Here is a 27,892-nt window from a genome sequence, read left to right as displayed (position 1 = left end):
CTTCGTATAGAGTTACGACAGGTCTCCGAGTATTAAATTTACATAATATGAAACTGAAAGTAGGGATTTATAATTCGATATGTATAGTAACACCTGTACTTTAATAATTATTCCAGACAGCTCTTTCTATTGTCTATAATAAAAAATGACTGAACTACTCTTCTTTCTAAAGCAAGATGCACACTGCAACAGGACGAGAACATAACAGGTTGTGGCCTGTCCTTTGCCTCCTTCGCACACTATGGGAGGGCGAAATGCCACATCCTGTTTCCCCACCTTCTTCCTTTCCTTCCTGCTCGGATCCTCCTCTGATTTTCCCTCTCGTATTTAATATCTCGATACTAGTATTGTTAACAAAGACTCCCCTTTCGGATTCTGATACCTCATCCAGTGAGGAGGATATTGTAATTGCAACTTTTACATCGTAATATAATTTATTCAAACAATACAGGGCATTGTTGACGTCTGAAGGCAGTGTCTTTATAGAGCACTAAAATCCAAGGTCAAACATACGCCGTGAGGAGGAACGGAGCAGAGATGGGAGGATGGCCTGGGACAGGCACAGGAAGTTTACGCTCTTCGAGTGGCATGTGCCTGTCCGTTGCCTCCTTAGTGCGCAACCTTCATAATAAACTATAGGAAGAGAAACGAAACTTCACGTCATGTTCCCTTCCCGACATATTCCCGTCCTGTCGCAGTGTAAGCCTTGCATAAATAGAATACTTATGTATCTTCCAGGTAAAGAAAGATATGATATTGAGAATTATGTTATGATTCATTCAAGTTTAACTGAGACAATGGTTATCCTTCAAAAATAGTCGATAAATTATTCAGGAAGCGTAAAATTAGTGAATGTTGTATGAAATTTACTGTCAGTACGCAGGAATGAAGTTGGGTTGGGTCTGATATTTTAAAAACGGAATATAAAAATTGCTTATTCACTTCAACAGGTGTTGGGCAATTCAAAAGACAAGGTGATCGAAATCAAAAAGTCTGTAATTGTTTTGGAAATAGCTAACTGTGGCATGAAAACTATGAACAAGAATAATGATCCCATTTCAGCTCACACAAGTTTCAAATTCTGAAGGTTTTCGGTTACCAGAAAACCACATTCAACACACGTTTAAAGAGCCCTTTGTTAATCAATTTGTAAGCCAGAAACAATTGAAATATTACTGAAAAAAGTTGATTCTGTTATGTATAACTCTATTCATGAAAATAATTATATTATTACATCAAACTATTCTACAATGTCTTTTATATAACAGTAGGTAATGACAAAACTTATCAGATAAATGATTAAATCTTGTTAAATAAGTTGAATAATGGTGAATGAATAACTTCTTGTTGATCGTTTGAAAGAAAATTTGAATATTTGCGTTTATTTGATTTCCAGAGATTCTAGCAGGTTTAATTTTTGTCCCTTATTTTCTATATGTAATATGTTGTAGTCCATGTTAAAATAGTGGTTATTTTCTAAAAGGTGTTTTATAAAATTCAATTTCTCTGTGGAGATTCTGATGAGTCTGTGGATAATGACATGGTAAGCTGCTAACATATGTTGATGAGAGTGATTAAAATGGTTATTGATAGTTGTGTCTGTATGGGTTAGTTTGTGGTGGTGGTGGTGTCTTTATATGTATGTATCAAGTTGGGTTTAGGAATTAATTTAGACTATTTGTACTCTCATTACAAGAGTTCCTGCTACTTTTCAAAAACTAGTATAAATTAGAAGTTACTAGTTCAGAACAAATTAGGAAAATTATAATCAGCAACTGAACTTGACAAAATTTCTATTGCTTAGAGGGGTTTTATTTTATGATATATCGCATTACAAATATTTAACTTCAAATTCTGAACCACCACAAATATTTGTTTCAGAAATAAATCATCCTACCTGAAAGTCTTTTTTTCATCACTATTCTGCATCTGGCCTGGTTAGTCAGAAGCCTCAGAGGTGTCAAATCCTTATCAACAGTAGACTTTGCTTCTATTCTCATATTTTGCCAAACTAATTCTTTGAATATTAAGAGTTGGCCCTTCTCTTGGTTTTTCAAACGTGTCATTCTCAAATCTGACTGAGTAAATTTTGGCGTTTTAGACTCCACCAAAATTCTTGTTATCTGAAATAACAAAAAAAAATATATAATGTCATTGTACTTTTATCAAAATATAATTAATTATTTTCTTTTCTATTCTATTAGTTTTCTTATTAGTATATCAAGTGTTGGAGGAATATTTAGGTTCGAAATGTGAATATGAAAAAATCACTTGTTTTTTGAAATATGGATGACAAGTATGGATTTATTCGTCTGTAGAAAATACGAATTTGAAACCTGAAATTAGAAAAAAAAATTGATAGGACATTGTATTAACAGTAGGGTGACCACAATTTTTTTTCTTCAATTTCTTGGAATAAGAGTCTTATTCAGTCTATGTATTTTTAATCAACGATGTTTCGATATTGTACCTGTCATCTTCAGGTTTAAAATCTTAAAACTAGTACAAAATTGAAGTTAAAAGGTTAAAAACATAATTCGTTACATAATATTAAATATTACTAAAAATTAATGCGAAGGAAACATTTATGATTTCTACTTACAAAATAATTGAACAAGATTACTATTTTGTACTTATTTCATCTCGTTTAGAATGATAGTGATTGAATGTATGAACTTGATTGTTGGTGTCGAATTTATTATTTATATAATTACAATTTACATATGTACCCTAGAAGGTGGTACGCATGAGGGGGCCTTTAATTTTTTAAATTTATTTCTGTGTTTCTGAATTAAACTTACTCTTTCATAATAACAATATTCCAACAACTATACTCCAACCTACCCTGCCAAAAATTTTTATTCATTAATTTTACTGACCCTTTTTGTAACCTTAGTGTTCTATGAAAAACATATTTATAACGTTAGCCCTCCCAGAAAAATCCCTATCTGATATTCAATAAACAACTTTAACTGCAATACAATGTGAGTATCTTCCTATACTAGCAGATGATGACATTTCTTGCAGATCAGTTGCAATTTTTTTTGTTTTTGATATGAAATATGTCTACATAAAAATCTTTTAGACATTATCAGTATCTTCTCCTACCTTTTTGAATTTGTTCAACTTCAGAAGCATCCCAGACGAAAAATCAAGAAATTTTCAGGAGTATTAAAGGTATGGGTATGTATGTATTTTAATGTTTTGTTCATTACAGGATACTGAAGAACATGATAAATAGTTTCGGAAAAAACTTTAAAATATATCTAATAAAAAAATGAATATTTCAAAATGAAATCTTGAAAAAATTCTCTTATCTCCTAACGTACCTACACAGTAGGTTCTGGTAAATGCCTGCCAGAAAACAACTACTTTCCAGCTAATACCACGATGGACACTGAATTATATCCGACAGACATTCATGCAAGATACCTCACAGAGGTTAGTCTTGCAATGTTTCTCTTTCGTCCAGCAGCAGGACCACATGTTTTCTAGCAGGTATTTTCCAGAACCTGCTGTGTAGGTACGTAGGGAGAGAAGAATGTTTGGAGATACCATTTCGAAATATTAATTTTCTTAAACATATGTTTTTCATAGATACCGTCTTCAGACTTATTTTGATTGAAATACAAAATTTTCCAAAAAAAAACCAAATCTAATTCATCTTAGGGTTAAAGCCAGATCTACAGAATAAATCTGAACTAATGAGATTTCTGGGTACAGTAAAATTTGTTGGAAAATGCATAGCTAATCTTTCAGCAACTCTGAGAAAATTGACCCATAATAACATCATGTGTCAGTGGTCGAAGGAACATACAGAAACTATGAGTAGTGTTTTCCACTAATCAAGAGGGAGGGAAAGTAGTCTGCATTGCACTGAACCGTTAGTCGATAAAAGGGAGAGGAGAGTGAGGAGCAGTAAAAGTGCACAAGTGACCTATAAATAATCATGAATAACAGGAATAGGTCAGCCATCATCCGAAGACAATTTTGGATAGTAATAATCAAAATGCTAAATTAAATTTGTAAAATTTATTTTTCATTTTTTCTGTATATTTACATCAAGTATTGCTAGTGAGAACGTCAGTGGTACCTCACGATAGGCAACCATGAGCACTCTCAAAATTTAGCGGGTTCACGAATTTTAATTCAAGGAGAGAGGTAGTGTTGAAAAAATTCTCATCAAGTTTATATGTTGTGTGATAAGGATTAGAAGTTCATCAAGAAAACACATTTCTAATAATGAAGATCGGTCTGGTGTTGGATTCCTGCTTTCCTTCAAATATCCTACGCCGCCTACCATTACTTTGAGAACAGATATTTTTGACCTTTGAAAAGAGATTCAAAACTATATTTTTTTAAAGAACTATATTCTCATCCCTAACAGTTTTGTCGTTTTATTTTGGGCTTACCTTTCATTTCAAGGGTAGTAATTTCATTTGTCACTATTTCATATTTTCCTGTGGTGCTTTAAAATATTCTTGATGGAAATTTATTCTCGTATTCTATGCTATGTTGAAATTGTGAAAACTTTTAGATTGCATTATTGATTCAATATTTTGCATTATCGAAATGGGTTATTAGTCCATATTAATCTATTTGAAAACCACATGGCTCATTGATTGATGATCAATGTATTAGACTGCATACAGTGAACACACACTGCTCGCAGAAAAGATTTGCTTTGTCTCAAAGAAACTGACACACAATCGTGCTAAAGATATATATTTGAAAAGAGTTGAACTACCGGATAATCCAGTTACCAGGCCAGATTTATTTTTATTCTTTTTTCAATTTTCATTGATTGAATGATTATTTTTACACCAAAATCATGGTGCAAAATGGTAATGCCTCAATAGAAGATTTTGTTCAATGATATATATTTACAATTTTGTATGACCAAACAATGGATATATGATTACTATTATTAGGTTGTTACAAGAGTTTTGTTCGTTTTTAAATTGTAATACCTCAGTGAAATTCGAAAGAGGTATATTTTTAGGAGAGATATTTTTTGATAAAGAAAGGTTTTGGCTTTCTACATGAGGCAGAACTTCTAACGCTCAATTCGTTTAATTATAGGAATTTGTAAAACGTGCGGATGCGCTATGTCGTGGAGCAGGATCGAACCTCTTCTGTTGACCATTGCTGCTGAGGCAATGTTCGGTACATTTCTTCGATTTCCAGGCCAAACCATCACAGGACTCTGCTGTGATGGTTTGGGCTCCTTGCAGAAAGTTATAGTGATTTACACCAGCCGCTGACCACCATACAGTAACTGTGGTCTTTTTTCGCATTATTTTTTTATGCATTATTTTGGTTGCAAAAAAAACAGACCTTGAAATGTGTTGATCGTTCAAATCGTGGGTCGCCCACTTTTCTATTGACCTTTCCAATACGTTTTAAACCATTAAAAACCGCATGTGAGCTGAAGCCCACTAACATCCCACGCAATTTGCTATTTGATGAATAGCTGCCATTGCATGTACCTAAATGGATTTCAATAAAAATATGTAAGGGCAAATTACATCCTGAACTGAAAAAAAAAATGTTGAAGTTACAGCAAAAGTATGGACCAATCAGAAGTGAGCATTTGTATAAACACTCCGCCATCGCCGCCACTATGTCACCATCATCGGCATCACCACCATACCCATCACCCTTGAAATTATAAATGAGTGAGTGAGCACGTAGCTCGCCTGTAAGTCATTGCTGAGACATTGAGATATGACTTCGTCCACGTAGTCAATGCATGTACTGATGATGTCTACTGCGGTAGCAGATGAAAAGTTTGGTTCTTCGGATTCCATTGGACCACAGCCTACCAACCTGGATTATGTTTACTTCAATCATGATTCCGCCTTATGTCTGTATCATATGGCTACAAAAATCGAGGAAAAAAAACTGAGGGTCCTTATTCAAAAAAAAAGAAGGAGTTGATGATGACATCCAATGAACGAAACGTCGCATTCCAAATTGGTTTATATCAGATTATAACAAATATGAAACAGTATTGAAAGTTCCTCTCCCTTTTTTCTTTATGTCATTCGAAACTAATCTAAATTTTGACAGAAGAGTGTTATTAATAATATCAATATTATTTAAGTTACCTGAACTGATGCAGTAAATGCTGGACTATTGAATACTATGTTCACTGTATTTATTCCAACAGTTATTCCATCAATTACTTTGTGAATGAAGCTATATTTGCTAGGTACTCCTCCATAATTGGGTCTGGGTGAGGTCGACGAAACTCGAAGTTCTTCACATGTTTCAAGAGTGATGTATACTTCATCCAAATTCTAAAACAAAAGTGTGAATAAATGCAAAAGTTATTTTTGAAAAACGAATAAAAAAAATCAATATCAACATCCTGTATTTCTGAAACGAAGCATTTCCGAACACAAATTTATATATTTTTTTTCTTAAAATTGTCTTAAGAATACGTCACTTGAATATTTTGACGTACTTATGTTACACGCTGTAAGTAATCAATGTCAGAGTTGTCAAATAAATAAGTGATATTTTTTAAGACGCATTTTCAATGTGAGCAATTTTCGATATAATACACGAGGAATAATGAACAGTACTGATAGAATCGGTCAACATATTGAAGAAAACATACTTTCGATAATCTCGTCACAAGATTATTGAAAAAATAATTACATTTGAACCGAAGCAATGAAATTAATTTTGCAGTGGTCAACATAAATAAACCTAGTCCCAGTTTTCAAAGCAATAGTAATTCTTTTAATACCTCAAATTAGAAAGGAATCAAAACTATTTTGTTACGTTTAGCAAAAAAACAAGTCATATGCGAGCAGAATGTTGAAAAAGATCAAAAATAATACAGCGCTGAGAAAAATAAGCAAGAACACAAATTCCAGGTCTTCATTGCAGAAGAAATCAATATATGCATAGAGGGTTATGAAGATGTCGGTTTGTAGCAGACAGCACAGCTTCCAAACATATGAATGGTTTACGAATCTCCAATGTCTACATAGCTGAAACAAATATTACGACGCGAACAGAACATATGGGTTACATTGATTTCAAAACGTCTACTTATTCCAGATTGAAACCAATATAATACAATACAAAATCAATACTTCAGTGTTTAATAATCCCCAAAGTGCTACTGTTTGTAAGTGCAGGGACTGAATCATCTGAAACCTGATCGATTATTTATATGTTTAACTGTTTTTGAATATTTGGATACTTTTTGTTTGATTGAAATTTTTCTCAAAAAAATTGTTAATACAAAAATTGATGAATATGAAATAGCTAATTCTTTCGTAAACCAAATTATGATTGACAAAAAGGATTTTGTTTTAAAAACATAGAAGCTCGTGGAGTAGCCATAAAAATTATAAAAGATATACTATCGTTTCAGTCTGCTATCGTACTCCGTCAGATTTATCTGTTTGCATGGAAATTCTATATAAGATCTTGAGTGAATTCAATTTCAAACCGAAAGTCAAATGGCCCACTAGAATTAACAAAAATAAAGTAAAACCAGTTAAAACAATAGATACACCATGTTGATTCATCAATTTTGATGTCAGTGATGATTAAAATTTAGTTTTGGACAACATCAAGTCTGATCATAGGTCAATTCTGATTTGAAATAAACTCAACACAGCCAAAATGAAGAGCATGTATTTAAAGGTCTTCTGATGATTTATCTTCATATAATTTCAAACAAGAACTTTTAAAAGAAAATAAAACAAGTTTGTAAACTCAGCATGTAATTATTTTCATAGTATATTTAAATACTATTCTGACGTTAATTTTCCTCTGAGAAATTAAGTATGTGTATCAAATCCAAGAAAATGGGTGAATTGTGAGATAAGAGAGTGCAGCAACTATCTTAAACAACTAAACTATATCAAAAACTTTCCCAAAAAAGAAAAATGGATATCTAAATGCAAAAAATCAGACAAATTCAGACTGAAGCGGCCAAGCGAGATATCAAAATTTTATTTTCAACATTGATAGTAAACATGAAGCAACATGAAATTTAGTATTTGAAATTACAGAGAACTTCAGATGTGGAATTGGCCGCGGTAGTAGTGCGCCCGACTCACGATCGGAAGACCGTGGGTTCGATTCCTGCCTCGACCAGATATTTTTCACGAGAGAATTTATCTGGTTGAAGCTGGGATGATTCTGCAACCGTGTTAGGAATCACACGTTAAAAGGTAAGACCTCGTTAGTTCTTAGCTCGCACAAGTTTCACAATTTCTGAGAGTTGTCGTTCGTATGGGGGCGACAGCTGATTAACGGAAAAACAGATTTTAAACAGATTTAAACAGAAATTTAAATTCCGTGAAAACAGTTATTGAACATGATAATATTAGTTTCAAATAATCGAAATGTTTAACAACTGTTTTAAACCAGCTCCTGTTAAAATTGTTGAAACAATGAAATATTGATAAATGTAATTTTTCAAAAAAATGGATGGTTCTTGAACTTTTTTTCGAATAACTTCAATTTATTATGAATTAAAAATAAACGACCAAGTGGCCCAGATGAAATACCTCGTTCTTTACTGAAAAATGTGTTGAGATGTATAGAAGAATTGTCGTTTATTTTGTGAATTCATCACATCTTTCCCAAATCTATTAAAATGTGGAAAGGTCACCCCGATGTTTAAGAGAAATAGTCTACTAATAAAGAAGAACAACAATTTGTCCTGAAAACCCGTCGAGATGACATACAACTGCTATGCCAAACAATATCCAATATAATCCAGAATATTGCTTCATCTGGTCACAACCAGCTAATGATCAGATACTTTTGTTAATAATAATAATAATAATTCTTTATTTCCAGTAGGACAATAAAATTGTGTACTAAGTGTCAATACAATACATGCTCTAAAACTAAGATGACTATGCATTATTGAAGGAATTCCTGCAAAGCATAAAAACATTTTTCTAATAAATATTTTTTTAATGATTTCTTGAACAGAGAAAAACTGTTCAAGGCTTTTAAATAATCTGGAAGGTGATTATATATCTTTGGACCTATGTATTCTGGTCCACATGATGTTACTTTGAATCTAGCTAATGGCAAGTGAAAATGGTTCTTGATTCTAGTATCATGTTGGTGAAGTTTTACATTTGTTGTAAATCTTGATTTATTTTTGAACACATACATACATAGTTCAAAAATATAAACCGATGTTAAAGTTAAAACGCCGTACTCATTAAAAAGTGCCTTGCATGATTCTCTATTAGAACAATTTGCTATGCACCTCAGAATTCGCTTTTGTGCTATAAAAACATTTCCTGCTGTGGTGGAACCACCCCAGAAACAGATACCATACCTAAGTCTTGATTCTACTTGAGCATAATATATATTTAGCAGTTGACTCTTTGTTAAAACTGTTCGTAAATTGATGAAGAGAAACTTCAATGAATTAAGTTTTGATATTAATTGTTGACAGTCGCTTTTCCAATTGTTAATACAGAAATTCCAGTTTTTGATGGAAATCCTGAGGATTGGTTACCAACAAATCACAAAAACATGTGGCTACTCCAACGACGAAATCTTAGTCTAACTGCAAAAAAGTTTGAGAGGTGAAGCAAAATCAACTGTTTCTGGAATGCTGGTGACATCTGGCAACGTGAACTTGATCATTGACGAATGAGGTTTGGAAGGCCAAATCACGTGATAGAAGTGATGATAACATAAGTCAAGTCCACTCAACCAATAAGAGATACGAATATAGAAAAATTGATAAATTTTTGAATTAGTTAGATTTCAAAACATTCACTAGATGTCTAAATACATAAGATATGGTATATGGTTATTATTCAAAAATGTGGGTCACTTTCAATGGAAAAAAGAAAGAAAATTACTAAAATAAAAACTTTTTATAAAATTATATATGAAAAGAGAAATGAAAATTTCTATGTTTTTTACCACTTTTAAAAGTGGTAAAAAACATAGAAATTTTCATTTCTCTTTTCATCATGATCTTCTACCACATAGTAACGGCTACATCCATCAATTTATTGAAAATTATATATATCATACATAGACTTTTCTTTCAAAAAAACTTCAGTTTGTACTACAAGCATTTGTTATGAAATTAAAATAGATATCATTCATACTTAAATAAAATACTTTCTTCTTCAATGGTGTACTTCAAAGTTTCGGAATGAGACACTTGTTTCATCTCACTGGTAGACATCCGATGTTTCGTCGTAAGACACTTACCTTATTAGCTCTTCAGTACCAAATCTGTATAACAGATACCAGTGAGGATGACAGTGTTTCATGTAAGTGAAATTTTACCTCTTTCATTCACTATATTGTGTAGGAATCATGTGAATGATATCTGATTCAATTCCATAACGAAAGTTTGGAATACAAACTGAATAGAGAATAGCGGTTTTTGTATAATTCAGTGTTCATATAAAAGTATTTAATTCGATTTTTTTTCTTTTATGTAATTCAATGTTTATATGAAAGTACCTGTTTTGAGAGGGCTTATTGTTCCATTTCGTGTATGAAAGTTACTTCTTTGTATGATTTCAAAAACTACACCTCACGATTTGATCTCCACAAACTTTATTTGAAAAAATATAATGACATGTTTCGCTAGCACAGTAGCTTTTTCAAGTGTATACACATGTGATTATATTTTTTCAAATAAAGTTTGTGGAGATCAAATCGTGAGGTGTAGTTTTTGAAATTACTATGGATCTTCATCAAGTAATGGCCGAATCAATAAGAAAATTCTTTGCATGATATACATATCTTTGTTTGAAGTTACTTTTTTGAAAATGATTGCTTTCTTCATTTCTTTGGAAGATTCCCACATTTTTTTGTATCAAGATGGAGAAGTAGACAGCCAAAACTTTTCTTTCCCGAAAATTAACCTCTACTAATATATACCCCTTTTATTTTAAATAAATACTATTCAGATATTGATAGATTTTAGTGCATAATACTTTAATTGCAATTTCGGTGATTTTCCTTGTCTAAACCTGTACTGAATGAATTAGGGAAGCTGAATACACTTGCTGTAATGAATGAATCGAAGAATTTTTTTTATAGAAGTAATATAATTGTAAAATCTTATTGTAAAGTGCTTTCGACTTTCGTCATCATCAGTGCTCACTCGTCAGGCAACAAGTTGTCCTTCATTCACATCACATATTGACCTAGCCTAAATCTCCAACATGTATTTTGTAGGTTAGTAAACAAATCAAATTTTGATAATTTGTCAGGACGTTTCCTACAACCCCACCCTTTCACAAGTACCCTTTAAAAGACAAAATGTTTATTATTTTCTTTGAATTAGTCACAATTACATCAATTCTGATAGGTGTATTAAGTGGAAAATGTACCTACCAATGTTTGATAGACCTGTTCATTTGGTCTCGACCAATCTGGAAACAATTCATATTCTAATAGGAAATGATAAAAAAAAACTTTCAGAACTTTTATTTGTGAAATTACCCTTAAATCCCAACTTTACATTAAATGTAAGAAACTGTTCGATATCAAATAAAATTGATTGTTTAGCAGTACTAAAAAATCAAATTTTGATGTAGCAAAACTCGAGAAATTTTTAGTTGTTTAGTGTCTGTTTTCTTTCAAAATATTAAGGCTATTTTTGCACAATTCCTAGAGTGATGAAGGAAGCAAATCATCTACCTGATAGCTTAGATAGATTAAGTACATTTAGAGCAACATTCAAATTGAAGTTTATATCAGCTTCAAGATATTATTTATCTCTTACTATAATTTTAAACATATGTATTTTTTATATTAATATAATATTAGTATTAGGATTAGTAAGTATAATGTATGTTTTTGTATTTTAATTCCAACAAAGGTTACCCATTTATAAATAATAATATCTAGAGCAGCATTTTACTTCGAAGACCTCAACCAACCTGATCTTAAAATCTTCAGCAGTCTCTTGACAGAAAACATTTGATTAAAATATTCATTCTGAAAACATTACTGTTAGTAACTTACCAAACATATAGGAACACTCTTCAATTTCGTCCATGGTATTCTAAAATATACCTTATTGCACCAAGCTTGAGTCAACCTCAACCAACACGGCAATTCTAGTAAATCTGTCAAAACAATTTCATCTAGTTCTAAATTGGAAAGTTCTCCTTCACCCTTGAATGTGCTTATATTGATTTTATCTGCCGACAGGTTTTTTGTAAATCTAAAAAATGAATGATAAATACTTTTCATTAAATGAAATATTACATGTATAATTTTTACCCTATTACATAGATCACAAATAATACTTTTGAGTAAATAAAGATAGTAACAAACAACTAGGCAGTAATCGCTGGGTTCTCTCCAGAGTGAGTATATCTTAATTGCTGGATTTAGTTTTCAATTTCATTTTATTTTTAGTTGTCTCAAGAAAATTTACATTTTATAGACACGACCAAACCTTAATCCAAATACTATAGGTGAATATAATAATAATAATTATAATATTTATTTCACTTGACAAAATGGTTTAGACTTTCACGGCTGAGGTTTTCAGTGTCATTGCTTTTCGAGTTTGAAAGCCGTGGATTTTTGGAATTTCTTCCTGACGTTTCGCTGGCGCGAGTGGCTAGCTTCTTCAGAGGTTTAACCATCATGGCTTGCTGTCCGATGACTACCTTTTAGGCTTCGTAAAGCGTATTTATGCCTTGTCAGGTAATCCGTTGTATTTGTACCTGCATTTGTACCTGTAGTTGTACCTGCATTTGTACTTGTATTCGTACCTGCACTTGAACCTGAAGCATTAACAATCTTGCTGCCTGTTGTCCTGTTCGTTATTCTCGAATTCATAAAATTTGATTGAGGTTCACCGCTTCTTCTTTTCTGTTAAAATTATCCGTATGATTGTGGATCTCTATTGCCTCCCGTACCAGTCGGCTATGTTATTCGTTCTGTGTTTTCAAACAAGATTCTGTGGTCTCCTTCACTCAGTGCGTGTTCTGCCACAGCTGACTTGTCTGTTTGGCCTAGTCTGCAGTTCCTTTTATGCTCTTTTAGTCTTGTTCCCATGGATCGTTTGGTGGTTCCGAAATATACCTTTCCACAAGTGCGCGGTATGCGATAGACCCCTGCCGCTGATAATGGGTCTCTTTTGTCTTTAGCCGACCTGAGGCTTTGTTGAATCTTCCTCGTGGGTTTGAAGACTGTTTCGATGTCGTGTTTGCCCAATAGTTTTCCAATTCTATCCGTAACCCTAGGGATAAACGGTAGATATGAGCGTGCAACCATCCGATCCTTTTTCGTCGGAACCACCAAACGATCCATGGGAACAAGACTAAAAGAGCATAAAAGGAACTGCAGACTAGGCCAAATAGACAAGTCAGCTGTGGCAGAACACGCACTGAGTGAAGGAGACCACAGAATCTTGTTTGAAAACACAGAACTAATTGCCCCCAACCAGGGATACCATAGCCGACTGGTACGGGAGGCAATAGATATCCACAAACACACGGATAATTTTAACAGAAAAGAAGAAGCGGTGAACCTCAATCAAATATGGAACCCCATTTTAAGGGATTCGAGAATAACGAACAGGACAACAGGCAGCAAGATTGTTAATGCTCCAGGTTCGAGTGCAGGTACGAATAAAGGTACAAATACAACGGATTACCTGACAAGGCAAAAATACGCTTTACAAAGCCTAAAAGGTAGTCATCGGACAGGAAGCCATGATGGTTAAACCTCTGAAGAAGCTAGCTACTCGCGCCAGCGAAACGTCAGGAAGAAATTCCAAAAATCCACGGCTTTCAAACTCGAAAAGCAATGACACTTTATTTCACTTGTTGAGCAGTATGAAAGCATTATAATTAACATTTATATACAGTAACAAGGAAGACGTCTGTGTAAGACAAAAAAAAAGTTGATATAAAACAACAAAACATGACAGATACTAATCTAGACATATAACGATAATTAACTAAAAATTATTTATTGAGAGTAGCTATTAAATCTCGTCAACGGTGTAGCAATTTCTTTCACTGAGATATTTTTTTTGTCTTTTGACTATGCAGATATTCATTGAATCCTTAATAGAAACATCTAGCTTGTTATATAGTTTAGATCCGAGGTATAGGTGACTGTTCTGATAAAGAGAGGTTCGGTGGGGCTTCGCTATCAGAAACCTTCTAGCTCTAGTTGCGTGTGAGTGGTAGTGTTGGTTTGCCCTAAATTTTTCTCTATTCTAATAAACGTAGAGACACATCTCATATATATACAGGGTGTCCCACATAAAACTCTTCGGGCAAATATCTGAAAAATGAGAGAGATTATCCATATTTCGTGAAGGCAGATGATTTTGATGTCAAAAGGTCCTCTTATTTGCGAAGAGATCCAGCAATAGGCGTCATCCACTGAAAAGTGATTTTGACTGTTCACTTTCTCATAATATTATCTGTAGATGTAATTTTCTGATGTAATTATTGGCCAAATTAAGGCCAAAATTTTCCTTTAATCTGATATGAAATTTAATATTTTAGAAGTGTGAGTTGACTAAAGCTTTTATAATCTTATTCCACTTCAAATTGTTTAGTCTTTGGTTTGAATTTTAAATCTTCTAGTATTATTAATTTTTAGATTTGTATGTTTTTCTATTTAAACAAAATTAGAGAATATTTGTATTTTTATGATGTTTACGTTAAATGTTCAAACAAAAATTCATATGGTTTGTTATTGAATCGTTTAGATTTACATCCTTTCATATTTAAACAGATCTGGAGAACATTTGTATTTTAGATGAACAAAGATTTCATGCCACGCGCGGATTCATTTCCTTGTGGTTTTTTCTGTTTTGTTAATTTTATGATTGGTAGATTTAAGATATGTAATTATTATTATTATTATTATTATTTTTTCCCGTAGTGTGCGCTGGTCAGGCCCTATCCCCCGAAGCCCCGATACATTCGGGAGGGCGCGCCAGCATTATCAACCAATGACCATCCCCCACACCGTGGGGTAAGTGATCATTGGGTCCGAGAATCATGTGCCCTGAGCAAGCGCAGTGAGCCCAGAATGACAGCCTTCTGCATCTGTGCGGCTAAGATTTCTGCCTTAGTGCGGCAAGCCGGAATGATTTTCAGATTCGAGAGTAGAGAAGACATCATTCCACCAATGACTCCAATAATCAATAATAATATTATTATTATTATTATTGCATATTATAAAGAGGGTCATGAATAAGTCAAAATGAATGCAATAATACGAGTTCAATAAAATGAATCCATCAGTTTCATTGTCTGTTCAATTTTATCTAGTTGCGTATTTCTGTACAAATTGAAATAAATGTTTCAAATTACCAAAAAATATGTTACTTTGACCATAACTCAACTAACATGATGATAATGAAATCAATTAGTGGTAACAAGAATCATTTTAGTAAGTGTTCAAACTGCCTCCCTTCACGTAGAATACACATATTGCATCTTTTTAGTAATTCCCGATTCGTAACAGCTAAAAGCGTCTCTCGCGTTATGGAAGCACAAACATTTGTGATACTATTTTTCAAATCCTCTACATTTTGTGGACGTCGCATATAAACTAAGTCTTTGATATATCCCCACAAAAAGAAATCTAGTGGAGTAATATCTGGACTTCGAGCTGGCCATGGTATTGGACCCTTATTTTCAATCCATTTCTCATTAAAAGTATCATCCAAATATTGGGTGCCCCATCTTGTTGAAACCACATATTCAGTCTATATGGCTTTATATGGCCCTAACGGATGACGCCTAGTGCTGGATCTCTACGTCGTAAATAAGAGGACCCTTTGACACCAAAATTATCTGCTTTCACGAAATATGAATATTCTTTTTCATTTTTTAGATATTTGCCCGCGGAGTTTTATATGGGACACCCTATCTATGAATCTATGAATTAATCAGATGGTATCTTGAGGTTGCAGTCAAGGTCAATGATGAAAATTCTTTGCTAGTTTGTCAAGCTTTCGGAAATGTTTATTTCCTTCTTCAGGACGATCAACATGAGATTAGTATAAAAAATTAGCAGCAAATAATTTTCATTCATGTCAAAATTAATTTTCAAAATATTTTTCGTTTCGATTTGCTGCTAATTTTTTATATTAATCTCATGTTGATTGTCCTGAAGAAGGAAATAAACATTTCCGAAAGCTTGACAAACTAGCAAAGAGTTTTCATCATTGACCTTGACTGCAACCTCAAGATACCATATATATATATATATATATATATATATATATATATATATATATATATATATATATATATATATATATATATTTATGCAACTAATTTTCCTTTATTTTGAGTATTTCAATATTAAATTCTACAGAAAGGATCTGAAGCTTTATATCTTCTATAAATTTTCTGCGAGCGCTTTCGACAGTTGGTAGTACTGTCATCATCTGGCATCTGGCAGTTTGAGGAGTGCCAAATGATGACAGTACTACCAACTGTCGAAAGCGCTCGCAGATAAATAATAGAAGATATAAAGCTTCAAATCCTTTTTGTAGAATTTAATATTGAAAAATATATATATATATATATATATATATATATATATATATATATATATATATATATATATATATATATATATATATCTTCTATCAAGTATCTGCGAGCGCTTTCGACAGTTGGTAGTACTGTCATCTTCTGGCACTCCTCAAACTGAACTAGTCATCCTGTTGTCTGTCTCTTTATACGGTCAGAGGTACTTTAGGTAAATTTGCCTGAATTTGTTCTGCATCAGGTACTCTTCTTCGTGTTAGATCTTCTCTAGGAATGTGTATGGTTTTGTTTAATATATTGAATGTGAGATCTTGTTGTGTTTTGATTTGTACTTGTTCCTCGATAAGTGATTTATGACTGTTGAATTTATGGATGTTCAAGTTTTCCCAAATGTCCATGCGGTTTCCCTTGTTGATTTGTTTTATTAGTTTTATGTTCTCTGGTGGGGGGAAATTATGTTTGTTTTGTATGGCGTGTGTTGCAAGGTTTGATTTATATACTGTTGGATTTATGTATGCCTTTTTGTGCTCATTGTACCTTTGGATCAGTTTTTTCTTGGTTTGGCCGATATAGAATTTGTTGCAGTCCGAGCATTGTATACTGTATATCCCGTTTTGGTCTTTGTCTTCTTCTTTTTCATAGTTGTTTATTTTTTGTGTTATCTTCGTGTTCAGCTTGTATGTGATGATGATGTTTAGTGGTTTGAAGATGTTTGTTAGTTTTTTGGTTTGGTGTCCTACGTACGTAAATGCTGTCCATCGTTGTGTTGTTTTGTCTGTTGGGGTGGCTTGATCCTTGTTCTGCATTTTTTGTTTGATTCAGTTTTCTAGTTTATCTATTGTCTTTTGGGTGTATCCGTTTTCGTTCGCTATTTGGTATATGATTTTCCGTTCTTTGTTTCGGGCTTCATTGCTGAGTGGTATCCTTAACATTCTATATATGAATGCGTTATAGGCAGCCATTTTGTGTGATGGTGGATGGTTTGAACTTGCGGGTATGGTGGAGCTTGTTTGTGTAGGTTTCCTGTATATTGCCATTTGAAATTGTGTTTTGTTGTAGTTATATCCTATTATATACAACAGGATGACCAATTCAGTTTGAGGAGTGCCATAAGATGACAGTACTACCAACTGTCGAAAGCGCTCGCAGATAATTGATAGAAGATATAAAGCTTCGAATCCTTTTTGTAGAATTTCATATTGAAATACTCAAAATAAAGGAAAATTAGTTGCATCAATATATATATATATATATATATATATATATATATATATATATATATATATATATATATATATATATATATATATGTGGAATTGGCCGCGGTGGTAGTGCGCACGACTCACGATCGGAAGACCGTGAGTTCGATTCCTGCCTCGACCAGATATTTTTCTCGAGATAATTTATCTGGTTAAAGCTGGGATGATTCTGCAACCGTGTTAGGAATCACACGTTTAAAGGTAAGACCTCGTTAGTCCTTAGCTCGCACAAGTTTCTCAACTTCTGAGAGTTGTCGTTCGTATGGGGGCGACAGCTGATTAACGAAAAAAACAGATTTTAAACAGATTTTTTTGAACAGAAACAGGTTGTACTATCATCATCTAGGCTCTACTCAAACTGAACGTGTCATCCTGTTGTATGTCCTTTTATACGGTCCGAACACCTCAATACAGGTACTCCAGGTTCTTTAGGTAAATTTGCCTGTATTTGGGTTACATCAGGTACTATTCTTTGTATTGGATCTTCTCTAGGTTTACTGTTTCTAGGAGTGTGTATTGATTTGTTTAATATATTGAATGTTAGGTCTTGTTGTGTCTTGATTTGTATTTGTTCCTCGATAAGTGATTTATGACTGTTAAATTTATGGATGTTTAAGTTTTCCCAAATGTCCATACGGTTTCCCTTATTGACTTATTTTATGAGTTTTATGTTCTCTGGTGGGAGGAAATTATGTTTGTTTTGTATGGCGTTTGTTGCGAGGTTTGAATGATTGATTGAATCTAAAGCACACGTAAGATACTTGAAGATATCCAGACAATATTTATTTTTCTTAAAACTTTCTTCCAATAAATTTGGTAAGAGACGTTATGGCATTGGCAGTCGAGACTCCTCTCTTACAGCGATATTGTTCTGCTACAAGTATACTGTGAGTATCTAGATAGGATGTTAAGTCATTACACATTTTTTTCTTCAAGATTTTAGAGAATATTGGCAGTATGGATATTTATCAAAAATTATTTATTATAGATGGATCTATTTTTTTATAAGCAGGTAATACCTTTGCCATTTTCAATTCCAACGGAAAATTGCCTTGTTCTAGACAACTGTTTATTATATTACATAATGGATCCATTGAAAAATTCACCATTAAAAAAAATAAATGTAGGTATTCCATATGTCTCCAGTATTTTTATTCTCGAGTCTCATAGTGAGTACTCTGATATCATCAGGTGTAGTTGGTACGAAAAACATAGAATTGATGAAATTCATTTTCAAATTATCCAATAAAGATTCGACACTAATATAAGTTTTGTCCAATTCTAGAACAACTCTTGTCCCGAATATGTAGAATATAGTTAGTAAAGACACGCTTGAAAAAGCCATTGTATAGCAAAACACGTGTTGCGTTTTTGTAAAATTGTTTAGTGAAAATCTCACAATAAAGTGTAAAGTGTTTTTTGAGTACGTTTTCTATATTTTTTCCTTCCTGTTTCACGATTTATAAGTTGCCATACTTTTTTATTATAATCTTCTGACTTTTTTGGCAGATATTAAGATTCGATTGTATGCTTTTTTGAAATCTGTGTAAGTTTTTTTTATTTTCTATAGTTGGATGTTGTTTAGAGAATTTATGAAGAAAAAGAAGATTATTTTTTCCAATATCTCTAATGTTATGAAATTTACGTTGAAGTCTCCATTATTCTTATTATAGACTTTGACATATTCAAGTGCTTTTGATACTATATATTATATAGTATATATAGTATATATATATATATATATATACAGTGTGACCCATTTAAAATGGAACCACCCCTGTAGAATGTGCATTTTTCAATCAATCTCAATTTTTTTTATTGAAATATTAAGCATGAAAAACTGTATCTTGACACTAACTTTCACAATTTTAGTTTCATTTCCAAGGCACTCTATGGTTTTTTTTGTTTGTCAAAAACGGCAAAAGTTTATTAGGCAATTTTTGTTTTCAAATTTGACTACACCACTGGATTCGTAGTCGTTATAAATCAAAACTGTCAAATTTTCATTAAAAAATATTTGTTAACAACGAAGTTACAACAACTTCAATTTTGGAAACAAAGTATTTGTTTGTAATTTTTATTCAGATTATAGACATATTTGAGATCTGACAACACTGTCATCACCAAGTAGAACACCAGTGAATTTGTACAGTGAAAATCCGAAGTCAACAGCTCAATGCGTTCTACAGTTATAACTCCTGAAAATATGGTAATGTGAGAGATTTGTGGTGCACGCGTTTTGTAATAAAAATCTGACTACGCCACTGGATTTGTGGATAATATTCCCTTAAAATCATTCATTTAAGTGTAGGTTACGAGAAGTGTATTCTAGAATAACAGAAAATTAAAAATTCATTTTCAAGTTATGCAGTACTTAGTACATTCTTCCGCATAGCCGCTAAAATCAAATTGATTTAAAGCATGGAAATCATTTATTCAATAATAAAACAGAGAGCAGGACAAAAATTGTTCCCTGTAAATTCTTCATAACTCAGCTAAAACAATCTTTTAGAGGAGATATCAATAATTTGAGGAAGCTGAACTCACTATGCAAAGGTTTTATAATAAATCAACAGTAGGCTGTGATTTTGACAGTTAATCATAAATAAAATAATAGTTGTTAGTTACGTGCATTTAATAATGGCTTTGCAATTATCATTAGAAGAAAGAATTGAAATTGTGAGAATTTCTGGGGACAATTATCATAGTGAAAGAGAAGCAGCTAGGATATTTAATCACAGACATCCAAATCGACTTCCCATTGACAGAAGCACCGTCAGTAAAATTAACAAAACATTTAAAGAAACCGGTGCAGTCAGCAAACATATTTTAAAAAATAATCACCGAATAAGAAATTTAAACGAAGGTGCTGTTTTAGATTATTTTAGAAACCACCCAAACAGAAGTTTACGAGTCGCCAATTTGGATGTAAACTTACCGAGAGAGACTATTCGACGATGTCTTAAACAAAACAAAATGAGAGCATTTAAACCTAAATTTCTTCACTCTTTAAAGGCAGGTGATGAAGTGAAACGTATGGAATTTTGTTTGTGGGCACAAGGTGAGTATCTGAATACAAGAAATTTTTTAAACTGCATAATGTTTAGTGATGAAGCTTCTTTCAGCACCAATGGGGTAGTTTCATCGCAAAATGCTCGGTATTGGGCTACGGAAAATCCGCACTGGATCATAAATTGTAAAAGTCAATATTCCGAAAAAGTTAACGTTTGGTGTGGCATAGTACAAAATAGAATAATAGGTCCATATTTTTTTGATGGAAACATAAACGGGCAAAATTTTTTGGAATTTCTAAATAACCAATTATCGGACGAAATAGATGAAATGCCTCTTGCGGAACAAGTAAATTTATATTTTCAGCTCGACGGCTGTTCCGTGCACAATTCGAGGATTGTTAAAGAGTGGCTAAATAACCAGTTTCCAAATCATTGGATAGGACGAGGTAGTGACTTAATTGAATGGTCACCTAGATCGCCTGATCTAACAATATTAGACTTTTTTCTGTGGGGTATTCTGACACAAAAAGTATACAGAACAAGACCAACGAATCGAGCTGAACTCATGCAAAGGATACGACAAGCTTGTGCCGAAATTACAGTTCAACAAATAAGAAATAGTGTAAACAATATTCGGAAGAGATACGATAAATGTATTGAACTTAATGGAGGTTTGGTAGAAGCCACAAAAATTTGAATGTTTAGTTTTAAATCAATGTTTATTTTAGTATCAGTTTTTTCTTAATGGCAATTAATTGTTAAATAAATACTTTGAAACTTGTTTGTATACATTTTGTTTTCATCAGCTATAGAAGAAGGTAGAGTAAGTTCAGAATCTCATAAAATGTGATTTTCCAGGTGCGCTGTTACAAAAGTACTATTATTTATTATTGGGAAACTTCCAAAAAGCTTACAAGTATGACCATTAATACTTCAAGATTCTATCAAGATTTGGTAAAAGCGCAATTGGGAGATCCCATGACATGAGATTCTGAACTTGGTCTACTACTGCGTAACTTGAAAATGAACTTTTAATTTTCTGTTATTCAATTATTCAATTTTTATTTTAATTTTCACTTCTCGTAACCTACACTCAAATGAATGATTTTAAGGGAATATTATCCACAAATCCAGTGGCGTAGTCAGATTTTTATTACAAAACGCTTGCACCACAAATCTCTCACATAACCATATTTTCAGGAGTTATAACTGTAGAACGCATTGAGCTGTTGACTTCGGATTTTCACTGTACAAATTCACTGGTGTTCTACTTGGTGATGACAGTGTTGTCAGATCTCAAATATGTCTATAATCTGAATAAAAATTACAAACAAATACTTTGTTTCCAAAATTGAAGTTGTTGTAACTTCGTTGTTAACAAATATTTTTTAATGAAAATTTGACAGTTTTGATTTATAACGACTACGAATCCAGTGGTGTAGTCAAATTTGAAAACAAAAATTGCCTAATAAACTTTTGCCGTTTTTGACAAACAAAAAAAACCATAGAGTGCCTTGGAAATGAAACTAAAATTGTGAAAGTTAGTGTCAAGATACAGTTTTTCATGCTTAATATTTCAATAAAAAAAAATTGAGATTGATTGAAAAATGCACATTCTACAGGGGTGGTTCCATTTTAAATGGGTCACACTGTATATATATATATATATATATATATATATATATATATATATATATATATATACTATATATACTATATATATAAATAAAGAACGACCATGGGGTATAGATGAGTTGTGATTATGATCCGAGTAATCTTTTGAATGTTTGGTTTCAGTGACCAATATAGTATTTTTGTGTTAAGTAGAAATTGAATTATGATGATTGCCATATTTTAAAATGTTCGAAAAATTAAATGGAATCCTGAAGTCATGTATATATGAAATGAAATTCATATGTCAGAGTTCAAAATATTTAGAAATTCTCTGTTATTAAAGAGAAAAAAAATTAGGGTAGTAGGCTGTCATCGAATGGAACCTGAAGTACCAAACATTTTGTCTACTACTGCGGCAGAGATCATTAATGGTATAAGTGATAACTGCAAGGATAAAAGTGTTATATTTGTGAAATTTGATATGTTGGTGACCAAGAGCAGCTATAATATTCTATAACTTATCTTACCAATGCATTGTTCAATATTTTTGAAGAATTTATATTGGTGAAGCCTTTTGCAGACCTGTATATAAAGTTGAACATTTTCTTTTCTCTACTGGAGATCTGTTCTTACTCAAGGAGAAAATCCATTTTGACATCCACCACAATACTGAGATCTCCTATGAAATTAACTGATTATAATGGTTTGCCTGCTATGGTACACAGTGTTGTAATGAGTAAGAGATCAAGAATAAAAATACATTAACATCCTTGTATATGGCTATACACCATTCTGGACTGAATATTTTCAGTCTATTCTGGATTCCATATTTCTGAATAATTTCAACTCTGCAGCAAACATTGATATTTCAGAGATAACTAATTTTTATTAGTTTTTTGAGTTTATTAGAAGTAAGTAAGAAGTATTGAGTCCTCCACGAAAAAATGTTTTTCACAGAGAATAACTAATTCAAGTTTTGATGTCATTAACAAAAACATTAAATGGGAATGATCCTAAATAGCTTCCATACAGTATCTCTGAGTTGACAGAGATAGAAGTATGAAAAATACATCTTTTGATTTTCACAACTAGCTTTCTTTTACATAAATTTATAGGCCAATCAATCAAGTGCCCATACTAGCCATTTTAAAATAGTTTTAGTGATTTTATAGTTGAGATTATGATTTGTACAAATTGGGATTCCTGAGAATTTTCTAATTAGATAAATAAATAAATATTTTTTAAAAGTTCTTCAAATTAAGTTGGAAGACTTAAGAATTCATGTTTTCTGTAAGTTATCACTAGATATTTACACCTCCAGGACATTGACATTATCAGTAAGTATATATAATATATTATATTTGCTTGGGCATAAATGTTGCCACTGAAAAATCAATTACATTTCTACTAATGACTCAACTACAACTTCTGATTTACAAAAATAGTGCATTGGCGTGAAGTTATCCACAGATTTCTGGCCACACATACTGACGTTGACAAAAATAAAAATCTGTGGTTGGGATACGAAATTATTAGCACCCGTACTAATATCTATGGCTGGAAATAACCATTCACTATAGGTTGAACGTGAAATTATTAGGACTATTTGGACTAAAACTTTTTTATAGAATCTTGAGTAGATTGACACGTTGATAATTGTTTTCTCATCAACAATACAAATTTAGGGAAAAATAGAATTGGAAATATTAGACTTACTTTCCAATACCCCATATAAAAATGATATCCGATGATGTGCGTCCATCAAAATCACACAACTTCCATAGTTTCTTGAGTAGATTAACTTGGTGATGACAGTTTTCTTGTCATCTAAACAGATTTCAAAAAAGAAATTGTTGAAACAATCAGAATAATTTTTTGAGATTCCTTGAATTCATGAAAATCACACAACTCCTATAGAATCTTGGGTATATCAATATAGTGAAAACCATTTTCTTGTCACCCATACAGATTTCGAGAGAAAAAGTGTTGCAACAATCAGACTCACTTTTTAAAACACCTTGTAGAATTGGAACCAGAAGATGTGCGTTCATGAAAATTACACAACTGTTATAGAATCTTGGATAGATCAATATAGTGAAAACCGTTTTCTTGTTACCCATACAGATTTCGAGAGAAAAATTGTTGCAACAATCAGACTCACTTTTTAAAACACCTTGTAGAATTGGAACCAGAAGATGTGCGTTCATGAAAATTACACAACTGTTATAGAATCTTGGATAGATCAATATAGTGAAAACCGTTTTCTTGTTACCCATACAGATTTCGAGAGAAAAATTGTTGCAACAATCAGACTCACTTTTTGAAACACCTTGTAGAATTGTAACCAGAAGATGTGCGTTCATGAAAATTACACAACTGTTATAGAATCTTGGGTAGATCAATATAGTGAAAACCGTTTCCTTGTCACCCAAACAGATTTCGAGAGAAAAATTGTTGCAACAATCGACTCACTTTTTAAAACACCTTGTAGAATTGGAACCAGAAGATGTGCGTTCATGAAAATCACACAACTGTTATAGAATTTTGGGTAGATTGATATAACGAAAACCGTTTCCTTGTCACCCATTCAGATTTCGAGAGAAAAATTGTTGCAACAATCAGACTCACTTTTTAAAACACCTTGTAGAATTGGAACCAGAAGATGTGCGTTCATGAAAATTACACAACTGTTATAGAATCTTGGATAGATCAATATAGTGAAAACCGTTTTCTTGTTACCCATACAGATTTCGAGAGAAAAATTGTTGCAACAATCAGACTCACTTTTTGAAACACCTTGTAGAATTGTAACCAGAAGATGTGCGTTCATGAAAATTACACAACTATTATAGAATCTTGGGTAGATCAATATAGTGAAAACCGTTTCCTTGTCACCCATACAGATTTCGAGAGAAAAATTGTTGCAACAATCAGACTCACTTTTTAAAACACCTTGTAGAATTGGAACCAGAAGATGTGCGTTCATGAAAATCACACAACTGTTATAGAATTTTGGGTAGATTGGGTAGATTGATATAGTGAAAACCGTTTCCTTGTCACCCATACAGATTTCGAGAGAAAAATTGTTGCAACAATCAGACTCACTTTTTAAAACACCTTGTAGAATTAGAACCAGAAGATGTGCGTTCATGAAAATTACACAACTGTTATAGAATTTTGGGTAGATCAATATAGTGAAAACCGTTTCCTTGTCACCCATACAGATTTCGAGACAAGATTTGGTGACAAGAAAACGGTTTTCACTATATCAATCTACCCGATATTCTATAACAGTTGTGTAATTTTCATGAACGCACATTTTCTGGTTCCAATTCTACAAGGTGTTTTGAAAGTGAGTCTGATTTTTGCAACAATTTTTCTCTCGAAATCTGTATGGGTAACAAGAAAACGATTGTCACTATATCAATCTACCCGAGATTCTATAACAGTTGTTCAATTTTCATGAACGCACATCTCCTGGTTCCAATTCTACAAGGTGTTTTAAAAAGTGAGTCTGATTGTTGCAACAATTTTTCTCTCGAAATCTGTATGGGTGACAAGAAAACGGTTTTCACTATATCAATCTACCCAAGATTCTATAACAGTTGTGAAATATTCATGAACGCACATTTTCTGGTTCCAATTCTACAAGGTGTTTTAAAAAGTGAGTTAGATTGTTGCAACAATTTTTCTCTCGAAATCTGTATGGGTGACAAGAAAACGGTTTTCATTATATTGATCTATCCAAGATTCTATAACACTTGTGTAATTTTCATGAACGCACATCTTCTGGTTCCAATTCTACAAGGTGTTTTAAAAAGTGAGTCTGATTGTTGCAACAATTTTTCTCTCGAAATCTGTATGGGTGACAAGGAAACGGTTTTCACTATATTGATTTACCCAAGATTCTATAACAGTTGTGTAATTTTCATGAACGTACATCTTCTGGTTCCAATTCTACAAGGTGTTTTAAAAAGTGAGTCTAATTGTTGCAACTATTTTTCTCTCGAATACTGTATGGGTGACAAGGAAACGGTTTTCACTATATTGATTTACCCAAGATTCTATAACAGTTGTGTAATTTTCATGAACGCACATCTTCTGGTTCCAATTCTACAAGGTGTTTTAAAAAGTGAGTGTGATTGTTGCAACAATTTTTCTCTCGAAATCTGTATGGGTGACAAGGAAACGGTTTTCACTATATTGATTTACCCAAGATTCTATAACAGTTGTGTAATTTTCATGATCGCACATTTTCTGGTTCCAATTCTACAAGGTGTTTTAAAAAGTGAGTCTGATTGTTTCAACAATTTCTTTTTCGAAATCTGTTTAGATGACAAGAAAACTGTCATCACCAAGTTAATATTCTCAAGAAACTATAGAAGTTATGTGATTTTGATGGACGCACATCATCTGATATCATTTCTATATGGGTTATTGGAAAGTAAGTCTAATATTTACAATTTTTTTATTTCCTAAATCTGTATTGTTGATGAGAAAACGATTATCGACGCGTCAATCTAGTCAAGATTCTATAAAAAAGTTAAACACCAAATAGTCTCAATAATTTCACGTTCAACCTATAGTGAATAGGTATTTCCAGCCACAGATATTAGTACGGGTGCTAATAATTTCGTATCCCAACCACAGATTTTTATTTTCCTCTACGTCAGCTTGTGTGGCCAGAAATCTGTGGATAACTTCACACCAATAAATAGTGCAAGAATCCATGTTTTAATTTTATGTACATTGAAACTTCAGAATTCAATATATTTCTAAACAACATTACAGTACTAAAGTGAAAAGACATGAATGTGAACGTGTGGGACGACACATTCTCTACCTTGAAAAGTTTAGGTGCTAATGAACAGTTTTCTCAAAAATAATCAGTGACATTAGGTATTCATATCAACAAGGAATGTTTGAAATATCACTGAATTCGTTATAAACGTTTTTATTAACGTCTCCTACCACAATAGTTTTTGAAAATGAAATAAATAATAATCATTTTTATTATTCTGATAAAGAAAAAATCATTTTTACCTAGATAAATGTTTCAGTAACTGGTTCTTAATAATAGACACCATGCTGGCATATTAGAAAAATAACTCTGAATTCACTACTATGGTAAATCAATGATAAACACTACATACTATCAACAATCACAATTGAATGTTGAATTATTGTACTCATCTGACATTTGCACTTTTATAGGTTAGATCTGAGAGATTAGATCAAAAGCTTATGCAGTGTTGCAGGGTTAACAGTTTATGCGAAGTCAGAGACAACCAACTTGTCTCTGGCGAAGTGAACTAAATGAAAGGAGAGCCCGACACAGTGTTGCGTAACTATAAAGTAGTAACCTTGGAAAATTCCATAAAATGATAATTTGGCAATCAACCTCACTTTTATGATGCGATTGTAAACTAACGGAAAGCTTGTTTAACTCATGAACATTAATTGTGATACTTGTGTGTGAATTTTA

The 27,892-nt window shown here is 32.5% G+C and overlaps 1 protein-coding gene across 1 annotated transcript in view; it reads right to left on the bottom strand.

Annotated features, from left to right (window-relative positions):
• Window positions 1–27,626, bottom strand: part of LOC111511192 (bridge-like lipid transfer protein family member 3B) — a 119,937-nt gene extending 92,311 nt beyond the window's left edge. The window contains exons 1-4 of the mRNA XM_074177051.1: window positions 27,451–27,626; window positions 12,001–12,202; window positions 6,111–6,302; window positions 1,898–2,123 (exon numbers count right to left, since the gene is read on the bottom strand). Coding sequence (XP_074033152.1) covers window positions 1,898–2,123; window positions 6,111–6,302; window positions 12,001–12,202; window positions 27,451–27,494 — 664 coding nt within the window. The 5' untranslated portion in view covers window positions 27,495–27,626. The remainder of the gene's footprint in view (window positions 1–1,897; window positions 2,124–6,110; window positions 6,303–12,000; window positions 12,203–27,450) is intronic.
• Window positions 27,627–27,892: the final 266 nt, after the last annotated feature.

The sequence above is a fragment of the Leptinotarsa decemlineata genome, unplaced genomic scaffold (genome assembly GCF_025532065.1).
Source record: "Leptinotarsa decemlineata unplaced genomic scaffold, Ldec_3_MD MMD2_tig00002159_RagTag_RagTag, whole genome shotgun sequence".
Classification (NCBI taxonomy): Eukaryota; Metazoa; Arthropoda; class Insecta; order Coleoptera; family Chrysomelidae; genus Leptinotarsa; species Leptinotarsa decemlineata.
Note: the sequence above shows the minus strand (reverse complement) of the source record. Positions and strands in the feature narration are given on the sequence as shown.